This window comes from Juglans microcarpa x Juglans regia, chromosome 7S (assembly GCF_004785595.1).
Source record: "Juglans microcarpa x Juglans regia isolate MS1-56 chromosome 7S, Jm3101_v1.0, whole genome shotgun sequence".
Classification (NCBI taxonomy): Eukaryota; Viridiplantae; Streptophyta; class Magnoliopsida; order Fagales; family Juglandaceae; genus Juglans; species Juglans microcarpa x Juglans regia.
The window spans coordinates 4,943,970-4,954,309 of record NC_054607.1 but is presented as its reverse complement, the minus strand read 5'-3'; the positions used below and the strand labels follow the sequence as shown (position 1 = coordinate 4,954,309).

Sequence of the window (10,340 nt, the reverse complement as noted above, 5' to 3'; positions counted from 1 at the left end):
TTATTGAAATTATTATAAAAAGTAAGAACTCCTCATTCCCAAACAACGTAAAATACCCTTATCAATCATAATGGAATATCACATATACAATTTAGGACCGAAACCTAATAAGAAAGCTTATTCGATAGTGAATGCGAATTAAACATGTGGTTGTTGTAAATGATTATCTAATAAGATAATGGTTGTTGTACTAACATTGTTTTCTCAAACTTGCAGCTTCTCGGATGCCATGGACCTTTAGCAAACCGTCTACCGGGAAGAGCATTTCTGCACGCTACTGCTTAGGATGTGTTCTTGACAAAATATTTGCTTAATAAAATTTGTTCTACTGTTGGCATATGAGTTTTGAATCTTTTGATTACTAACCGAAAGAGCAGCTGTTCTATTTTCTAACCTTCAGTTGCTGAGTGAACTCTAATATATGCCTGTATTAAACTGACAGCCATATATCTCCACTCGATTAAGATTTTCCCTACTCTTCCCCCCTCTTAAGGAAAAGACAACCTGTCCACCATTAAGCCATGAAAGCAGACGCATCCATTAATATTATCAATGTCTGTGAACAGTTCATTACGAAATAACCACATTTTCTAGCAACATTCACTAGAACATGATTCCATTAGTATTAATATTACTTGTCAATTACTTGTCAACTTTCAGAAGTCTAGGAGTTCAAAGGGTTTACAAGAGTCAAAGAGCTCAGAGATCATTAAGGCATTACAAAGCAAAAAGAAATAGCCAAATTTTCCTTTCGTTGGCATTATAATCTCCTGACCCATTAAACTTACTGAGATTGCATAGCAGAGGAAGACAATGAAGCCTTGTTTCTCTCCTAGTTAATATACTTTCTTTCTTAAAAGCTTTGGGGCAGGTTTCTTTCTAGTTCTCCCAGAAGCACATCTATCAGTGTTCTCAACTATTTCATGCTTCTTGATTTCACTACTCCCTGCTGATTTACCTTTCTTTTGAATTCTTTGAGAACCAAATCCATTCTTTTTAAGTAGATTCTCATCTCGTGACTTGTCTTCGCTATTTGTTTCACTCTCTGGTTGAAGCTTTTGAAGATGTGCCAGTTCATTATTTGCATTTACCACAGCTTTCCTTGACGTTTGTGTCCGATTTGGTTGCAAGTCACGCTTCGTGCCCGTCTTGGATGTTGTTTGAGCAGCTGAAATACCTTCTTTGTTCATTGTGTCTTCACTTTGCTCTTGAACTGAAACCGGAAATGCTTTAACTATGTATATCTGCAGTGGTTTTACAATATATTTTTAGAAAAAAAAAAAAAAACTGGTACAATTTCATAATAAATGCACAAACTGATGTTGCCTTCGCCTTTACATGTCATAATTTTGTGTACTTGAAACTATCAAATGAAGAAAATACAGAAATGGGAATGCTGACTTTACATTCAGTAATTCAGAAAAGCTTTTAGGTGAGTCAAGATAGCAACCGAGAAGCTGAAACAACATAGTTCACATATTATAATGCAAAAATTGTGTACAGCAAGACACTAGTGTGCAGCTAAAAAATTTGGGATCAAACAAGTTATTGGATCGACCTAATTCCATGACATGGCAAGAAAGAGAAATATTAAACCGGATACTGTAAAACCACAAACTCAGGCTGAAATTCTGGCCCACCTAAAACAAGTCTATATGGAAATTTGAAGCCTCTAGGGATTCAAGAAGAATTCTGCAGTGGTTTTGGCTATCACAACCAGGGGATAGAATGGGAGTGCAAACTGATAACGGTATTTTTGTATAATATATGTGCACATGCACGAGTACATGCTTTTGTATTGCAAGCCAACATAGAAGATTTATGTAGAGGGTAGAATTTGTCCTGGCAGGTAAACGCCTAAAAGATATATGCTATGACTAAATTTGCGTGACATGCTACTACCAGATTAATGCTTTGTACAGCTACCTAGACAGTCAAATCCGATAATGATTGTAAAATACAAGCATGCCACTCTTACAAGATTAACCTCACTGATTTTTAGTCCTACCTTAAATCTTGTTGGCTCAAACAATTCAAATACCAGTGCATCACCATCATCCAGCTTATGGTCCAGTGCAAATGCTCTCCAGCCACCACTAAGCCCAGATCTTTTGCCAATGTATGTAGCCTCGAATTCCACACTATTTTCATCCACTAATACCATATCCAACAATGTTTTTGGAAGATGATCCTCACAGAATTTTGAAGGAAGGCCCTAGTAGTAAAAGCAAAATATATAGTTCAACTACTTATCCACTGAACTATCAAGAAGTTAGCTTCAGAAGCTACATCGAACCCTTCCTTGCATATGTTGCATAAAAATTAGATAAAGCATAATTAAGATAAGAAGACCATAAACTGCCTCAATTGCCACATACCAACCAAAAACAGCTATAAACATGAGACCGGACCATTGATTTGACGAAAGATGGACTTCCAGCGTCTAGCTTGCTTTGGAGCTCCAGTGCAGCCTCAAAGGCTCGATCTCTTTCTTCTTGAGAAGCTTCCCTGACTTCATCCAATGGCCTTGCAAGATAGCTGAAAGAGCACAACATTATTTCCAGCATTTTTAAAGGAATGTAAGAAAGTAAGACTAGTTCTCCAAAAATAACGAAATCCACCTTCCCCATGAATTTGACACCCTCGACCTCTTGCGCAAAGGTGGAAGGTCTATGCCAACCTGTAATGGCAGCCAAAGAACCTTAACTTCTTCACATGTCAGACTAGACTAATATAAGAGAAAGGACTATTATAGAAGTGGTGCATATGAAGCAGCACTTGAAGTTTTTAGATGGTGTTTCCCCCTCATAAGGCCCATTACCATGCCTAATGTGTCATCATAGAATACAATTCTTTAGCAATGGTTGTATCGAAGCATGTCTTTAACAATCCCAACGCCTTAAGAATTTATTTACCCAAAAATAAGTATGTCTTAACATTGTAAAACCAAATTTCACCCACTATTTCGTCCTTCCATCTACTGCCTCGATATGATTACTTACATCATCACGATACGAAGGAACTGGGTTACGTGCACGGGTGGAGCGTCTTGGTTCAGATACATAAGTAGTCTTCGATTTGGGTTTTGGAGAATGTTGCTGCGCCATAAGAAAGTGATACATCAATGTCAGCCAAAAGGTGATTCGATCTTGTGATTCTTGCCAAATATGCATATGACTGAACAGAGGAGGAAAAATCAGCTTTACCTTGGACTTTTTCTCAGAATTTGATAGGGCAGCCAAACTTTTTGACGTCTTTAAAATTCCCAAATCCTTAAGAAAAACACAAATTAAATGCAAATTCTATTGACAACAATGTGATAGTTTTTTTTTTTTAATAAACGATCGGTACTGGATTAAGAGTGTGGGCATCAAGAGTTAATGTAGCTAAAAAGACCTGAAATTTCTTTTTGTTGAGTTCAACTTGTTGGTTGCGAGCTGCTTCGTACTTGTTAGAGATGCGACCCTTTGCCATGTTTGGTAGCTAGCGAGGGGTTCAGAAAAGCCAGACCTTTTGAAATCACTACTTTAACACAAAAAGAACAGAACAATAGTGTAAGAGAACATTTTTGAAATACATTCAAGTATGCAGTAATCCACTCAAACCAACTTCAAAGAAAACTCACCTGGAATATTCGATCGACCCTAAAATGGAAGCGAAGGAGGGAGAGAGAGAGTGTGTGTGTGTCTGTGCGTACGCGTGTTGAACAAGAGCCGTTTGAGCTCTTTGCTTCTCTAGAGGAAGGCGCCCGTTTGAATTTTCGAATGTTTGTCTCGCTCTTGACTGCTGCCTTCTCTTACTAAAAGTCGATAAATATTTACGGTGTCCTGTAAGAACCAAAATCTAAAATCCTTTTTTTTTCCTTTGTTCTTTCTAAAAATATATTTCCGAAAGTTGAAAAGATTTGAAGTTAAAAGTAATACTAGAGATTCAGATAAAACAAGGATAATACACTAAACTTTATTTTATTTTTTTTTTTTAGAAATATTTTAACCACATAGAATTTCACAAAAATAAATATACAAATTGACGTGGTTTAATGTATTACATTAGATTGTAAAGTAGATCTAGCATATCATATGAAGTCATGTATGAGTTTATTTTGTAAGATCTCTTTATAACTCTTTAACACTTTTTTTTTTTATATATATAACAATAAGTATTCATCAAATTTAACTTGTAGTAATAAAAAAATTGGAAAACTCTAGTTATCAAAGCATTTTTTAAAAGTAGTAGTCAACAGTAGGTCATATTGCCCATAAATTAGAGGGCATAGATACATTATAAACAAGAAATTGCGAGGTTATCAATCTCTCGTTTGGGAAGAAGAATAGGAAGAAGGCGTGGAGAAGATAAAACACTGAACGTATTGTGCTTGCTTGCTTTATTGAGTGGAGTGGGGTGCCTTGCATATCTCCTCTCCTTTTCACATAATATAGATAGATTGGTTTTTAGGATGAATTGCTTTGCTGCTTTGTCCAAGTTTATTATCAGGTGATGGCCTAAGGTCAAATTGCGTTCCCTACACTAGTCTTGCTTAGTCGTTCGTAGTTTCTCTCCTGTCACTAGATGTTATGTCGATGATGACTTGCAAGCTATTGTAGGTTTTGTGCCGAGCTTTAATGCTCACATAAAGTAACGTATCATTGTCAATATCATGCAAAGATGGCATTCCTGCATGCAATCTGAGTCCTTCAGATTGCAACATCGGGTTTTTGGATCACAATTTAGTTCCAAGCCAAAATGTCTGTCTTTGCTTAGTTGCTTTCCTAAGATGTTCAAGTTAGTCCACCTTGCTAAAAAAACTATTATATAGTCCACCATAAGCACATTCTCTCATCCCAAATCCGGTGAAGTTCACCAAGTAGTATATATGTCACTGGACTCACTAAATTGAATACTTCTCGATTTTTTGCCATAATCAATCAGCTAAATCTCAACTCCCCAAAAGATCACATATTGCACCAGTGATATGGGTGATACAGTCCGGACTTGTTAGATATAAACAGGTCAACCTTCAAGTTTCCTATTACAAGTGCAAGCAACAACAATGACAAAGTAAAAAGAATTTCCCCCTCATCTCCCCTGTTAAAGATTGTATAACTGGAAAATACCCGTCTTCACGCTTCAGAAATATCAGCAAGGCCATCCCTTTGTGGCTATACAGAACTGAGATGCAACCAGGGCCCTGAATTGGCAAGAGTTCTTCAAACTGTGTACTAGAGAAACATAGTAGAAGGTTGAGCTCGTTATATCAATATTGACCAGTTTTGGCCCTTTTCATTCCACTGGAAGTGAATGGAGAGATGCTCCCGCTTGGTTGAGAGCTCTCCTCTCTAAAATTGGAATTTAGCACAGCCAGTTCCCTCAACTGTTGCGTCTTATAAAAATCCTGCGACTCGTCCTGCGTGCCAAAAATGGAGTAAGTCCAAGTATCTCATAAGGGAATAGTAATTATGCAGTGCAAGGAATCTTTACAAATGACGCATTAAGGCATATGATGCATGAGTAAGAATTATTCCTTTCTTCATCCAGAACATCCAAATTTAAAGGACACTTCATACAAAAAAATTGTGGACTGGCTAAATGTTACTATGTTGCGAGGAAGATAAGACTTGATTGATTAATTGTGTGACATATTTAATAGAATGAGTAAACACACAACTGAACAGTGAAAGCAAGTGCACTGTAAGTGGAAACTAACATTGCACAAGATCTTCAAAGGAGAAATTACAACATTGTGATAATCCAAAAGTCAGTAGTGATGCCCTAAGTTCAGATATCCTGAATTCCATATGATGGTAGAAGAGTAAGAACATTTCCGCATAATGCTGAAAGTCTCACAATCAATGTGTTTTTGTCTTTCTGATTAGTAATATTGCTCTTCTCTATCACCCAACACTATCAGATGGACCATGTGCAAACAACAAAAATAATTTTTGCTATGATAAAAGGAGCATGATTTCGTTGTATTTGAAGACTCTAAAAGAAGAAATGAGAATTAAAAATGATACCACAGGTTTGAGAAGTTCCTCTAAGATTTCTTGTGCTTGTCTCAACCGTAAATCAATCACACTGGCGGGTAATTCAGCCTCGATTAAAATGTGCAGTGGCTCATTCAGATGCTCATAGCCTGGTCTTCCCCTTAATGACTCCTCCTTGAGAATAGAAAAGCAAAGGCAACGATTAATGAAAGAACCACGAATAGATATATGGTGGGATAAACATGGAAATCATCTAAAAGGATATCTCCACTAATGAGCCGAAGTAAAAGTAGTACCTTCTCAGGATCTTTTATTGAACCTTTTCCACGAATAAACACACGGCAGCCTGTAGATGTTTCCACCCGCTTTAGTGAATTGCCTCTAGGGCCCAACAGCCGGCCAACAAAGTTGTACTGAAATGAAGAGTAATGTTAGTACCCTTAAGCTTATAACATGTCAGAAGCATCCAGGGAACATGGACACAGATATTTTCCTAACTTTCAAAGCATTCAATAGAAATGTAGGAATTGAGGCATCAATGTTACATAATGCATCCACACATTATCCATGTTGCTTACATTTGGATAGCTATCCATAGGAATCTCCAAGCGCAAAACCCTCTTGACAATATAGGAGCTTGGGCTAGCTGGTGCTGCTTTCCAGTCCATATTCAGTCCTTGTGGTCCTCCTAATCTCTGTTTCATCAAGAACTAACCTATTAGTACTGTAAACAAAAAATGACAATGAGTTCAGAAAATGCAGAAAGCATGGAAAAACTAAGTACAGGAGCAATAACATTTGAACGAAGCAGAGAAACCACATTCTAGTTACTCTGAGTGATGAACATTAACTAAATTAAGGAACAGGGGGCAGGTAATTTTAAAATACAATATCCAACTTATGTGCTGTTGGGAGTTAATGGGGAGTAGGTACAGCCAATAGAAAGGAAAACTTGAGCATCTTACAAAGCTACAAATTGATAATCACTTTTTGCCATCCAATAAGGAATTTGATGATAGAACGGTATAAAGTACCCCATACACTTTCATTCAAGCCCCATCATAAGCCAAACCTTCAAAATCCTTACGATGTCTTTCGACGTTTCATGGGATTTGTTGAGATTTTTTCCCTTCCTGTTAAATTATCAAATGCTGTGTTCGAGTGCTAACAAGATACTGTGTTCTAGCTAAATTTTCTAAAGCTTCTCACATAAGCAATTCCCCATGCATTGGATTCAATGAAATTCACCTTCACAACCCCAAAAGATGAAGCTTGGAAAAAAGTTCCGGTCTGGAAGGTAATTTTTTGAAAGGAAGTTAATGAAAAAATGACAAAAACCCCATGTATCAATTTTCCTTCATCACAACCTCAGCACACCTAGCCACTGGTCCCCATCCCTAACAACCCCTTATTACATGCACACCCTAAGAACAGAGAATACAGCATCTTGTAAACTTAGGGGTTGTTTGGGAATAGAGTGGTTTCATTTCATCTCATCTCAAAATTTCTCATAATTTCCTTCTCAAGCATCACTCAAACATAAACACTTTTCAATTTCAAATTTTCAACTTTTTCATCTAATCATTACCTAATCATTACAACTTTCCCAAACTTCCAAACAAAGCACAAAAAATAATTCAACTTTTTCAAATCTCAAAACAAAAACAATATTAAAAAATTATATCTTAACAATATTTTAATTTTTATAATATTTTTATTCAATTTTTTTCTTCTTCCTTTCCCAAAACCCAATAAAATATCGTAACTCAAACAATTTCACTATTATTCACAATCACTAATATTCACAAAATTCTCATCTCATCTCATTCCCCAAGCATCCCCTTATTATTTCAACATTGACCGGAAGAGGGGGTGAATGCAGGAGCGTGCGGGGGGCTGGGGGAGTGGTTGGGAGCATCATGGGATTATGAAAGAAGTCTCTTACCTTGTGATAAACAAAGCTGCTAGGAGCAGGAAACATAATGAAAACTGCATACCTTGAAAGAAAGGACACTACTTAAGTAAAAGAACTATTGGCAATAACTTGTTGTGACCTTCAAGCTTGATGCGCTCAATAAATGGGGGATTACCAGAAATTCTTGAATTGCCAAGCAACAAAATAACTGATACTTTTGAGCTAAAAGATGATTGACCAGAAAAAGTTAGCTCTTGTATGAGCCAATAATCAAATTTGGTTGATGAAAGGAAGCAGAAACATCAAGCCAAGTGATCTTGTGATCCATGCACTATCTAGTTTTATCCCAACACGACTGGTCAAAATCAAGAAGTGCAAAACATTGACATTTTTGTTATACTTGTACGGACAGCTAGTATTCAGCCCTTTATACATGTTTCCTTTCATATTCCAAGCATGGCATGGTTCTATGCATGGCACAAAAAAATACACAGGCCTATACAGAATTGATCATATTCAGGGAAAGCAATCAGAAAGAGGATGTATCGATAAATGACAGAATTGCAAATTCTTACTTCGTGTGGCAGGCCATTCCAAGCACTGAAACCCATTAGTCTATTATTTGGCATTATATCAGATGAAGCCATATGGCTAGGGCTTCCACGCTGCAGTCTGTCAAGGTCAGTATACCCATGATTGGGAATCATTCCAGAAACCCGTATGATCTCTGTCACATAAAAGAGTACAGAAATGATAGGTTTTACTTTTTCGTATCTAAAACACAAATCACCACAGCGGAAAGTGGAAATATTTGTCACAAATTTCATACTAACAGGAGGAATAATAGAATCATAGCAGTTGACTACAGACTGCCAAATATAACAATCAAACTGATGTAGACCATTAGCAAAAATGATCTTTCATCAATTTGAGGAGAGACACCACAATTGTTTCTCATTCCGATTTTAAAGATGTGGTAGACAACATTGCCAAAGGTGGGCAGAGCAACAGACCTGCACTTTGGTTTCCATCTCTAAGAAAATAAGATACCATTTTACTTTTCTTTTCCTTCTATTTCTAATACTACAAGAATTTTGTCAGTTATTAATCTGCAGAAACCATGTTCTCCGCATTAAACAAGTAGAATAATATCTTTTTTTATAAGTAAAACAAGTAGAATAATATGTAAACCTCCTGTATCTGTTTCAAGCATTCTATACATTACATGGTTCAAGGGTGTTCCTAACAAATATGCTAAATACGATGGATGTTTACAAAACTGACCAAGACGGATCGTGGAATTCAATTTGAACTACGGGAAAAGGAAGATATAAATACAGATCCAGAAAGCCAACCTTGATTCAAGAGCCGACTACAGATAGGAAGGACTTGCATGAAGGGTCCAAGTTTCTGGTGCTCCGATAACAACTCAGTCAAGTACTGACTAGAAAAGACGACGACATATAACCAAAATATCCAGAGATAATCGAAAAGCTTTTGGAGGGTGGACATGAAAGTCAAATTCTTATCAAGTTTTGGAATTGATAGCTTACCTGTCGACATCCGGGTTGCTTCTTACATGCGAAGATAGAGTTCTTGCGGGGGAGAAATTCTGTGCGTATAAACCTGACATGAATCTTCCACAATATATCCACCCCAAACGAAAGAAAGAAATAAATCTTTGGCTATAGAGAGGAGGAGAAAGCAAAAGTTGGGGAATTAACCAAACCACTCTGAGATGGTAAATGGTGGGGAAGAAGAGACGAGGTAGGAAACGACTAAGATTGTTCCTTTTATCTTTTAGGCTTCTAAAATTTCTCGACTGTAAGGTCGGTGGTCCTAAATAGAGGAGGGTTTTGAGAGGGTGTTTTGTTGGGCTCAATTTGTTGAGAGTTTTCCATGGATGTTAAATGGGAAGCTGAAGAAAGAAAGGTTATTTGCATTGCGAACGCAGAAGGCAGAGAGGGCTTTCTGGGTGTAACATCTTGGATTGACACCCTGACACTGACAGCAACAGCGCTTGATACCTAATAATGATTGTCTGCACTCTCTCCTCTATAGAGCGCGTGGAAAAAAAGGCCTTCAATCATGGTAAAATACGAACGACGCCATGCAACGTGGGGCCGCCTCTTATTCTACCGACTGACCCCCCGGCTTTTGAAAACCTTGGAATATAAAATTGAAAATGGAAGAAGAGGATTAAGGAATTAAATATCCTCTCATTTCAGCCATACCAAGTCGTGTACTGAGCATATGGCTGTGCATTGGGTGCAGAAGTTCGACTCTTTGATGTGAGATATATGTCTCATATGTGTTGATATTGGACACACGTTTCACATTCAAGGGGCCTAGATTATAGATTTTAGACGTGCGTTTCCTTTCGATAATGATATAAGATGAGATAATTTTATATGAAAATTAAAAGTTAAATAAAATATTAT

General features: G+C 37.1%; 2 protein-coding genes across 4 annotated transcripts; both read right to left on the bottom strand.

Moving 5' to 3' along the window:
- Positions 1 to 517: 517 nt before the first annotated feature.
- LOC121240431 (putative B3 domain-containing protein At5g58280) lies at positions 518 to 3,801 on the bottom strand. 2 transcript variants are annotated; one of them, XM_041137879.1, is made up of 8 exons: positions 3,626 to 3,801; positions 3,397 to 3,525; positions 3,207 to 3,272; positions 3,003 to 3,098; positions 2,622 to 2,680; positions 2,379 to 2,538; positions 2,009 to 2,215; positions 518 to 1,244 (listed from the first exon to the last, which is right to left on the bottom strand). In XM_041137879.1, exons 2-8 carry the CDS (start codon positions 3,472 to 3,474, stop codon positions 837 to 839), a joined length of 1,074 nt encoding a protein of 357 aa, XP_040993813.1. In that variant the 5' UTR covers positions 3,475 to 3,525; positions 3,626 to 3,801; the 3' UTR covers positions 518 to 836. The 2 variants fall into 2 exon arrangements, with proteins under 2 accessions (XP_040993813.1, XP_040993812.1); XM_041137878.1 differs by having other exon boundaries at positions 3,397 to 3,522.
- Positions 3,802 to 4,798: 997 nt separating this feature from the next.
- LOC121240438 (KH domain-containing protein At3g08620-like) lies at positions 4,799 to 10,138 on the bottom strand. Of its 2 annotated transcripts, none has more exons than XM_041137889.1 (7): positions 9,453 to 10,138; positions 9,255 to 9,343; positions 8,475 to 8,626; positions 6,563 to 6,679; positions 6,281 to 6,397; positions 6,015 to 6,158; positions 4,799 to 5,404 (listed from the first exon to the last, which is right to left on the bottom strand). In XM_041137889.1, exons 1-7 carry the CDS (start codon positions 9,530 to 9,532, stop codon positions 5,255 to 5,257), a joined length of 849 nt encoding a protein of 282 aa, XP_040993823.1. In that variant the 5' UTR covers positions 9,533 to 10,138; the 3' UTR covers positions 4,799 to 5,254. The 2 variants fall into 2 exon arrangements, with proteins under 2 accessions (XP_040993823.1, XP_040993824.1); XM_041137890.1 differs by having other exon boundaries at positions 9,255 to 9,339; positions 9,453 to 9,938.
- Between the last annotated feature and the right edge of the window lie 202 nt (positions 10,139 to 10,340).

Excerpts from the sequence above, each read along its gene's own strand:
- LOC121240438 (XM_041137889.1), bottom strand. The coding sequence starts at position 9,532 with ATGTCAGGTTTATACGCACAGAATTTCTCCCCCGCAAGAACTCTATCT. Across the intron at positions 9,344-9,452 it reads AGCAACCCGGATGTCGACAG|TCAGTACTTGACTGAGTTGT; the intron begins GTAAGCTATCAA and ends CGTCTTTTCTAG. Across the intron at positions 8,627-9,254 it reads TAGTCGGCTCTTGAATCAAG|AGATCATACGGGTTTCTGGA; the intron begins GTTGGCTTTCTG and ends TTTATGTGACAG.
- LOC121240431 (XM_041137879.1), bottom strand. The coding sequence starts at position 3,474 with ATGGCAAAGGGTCGCATCTCTAACAAGTACGAAGCAGCTCGCAACCAA. Across the intron at positions 2,681-3,002 it reads TTCCTTCGTATCGTGATGAT|GTTGGCATAGACCTTCCACC; the intron begins GTAAGTAATCAT and ends CTGCCATTACAG. Across the intron at positions 1,245-2,008 it reads TTGAGCCAACAAGATTTAAG|ATATACATAGTTAAAGCATT; the intron begins GTAGGACTAAAA and ends AAACCACTGCAG.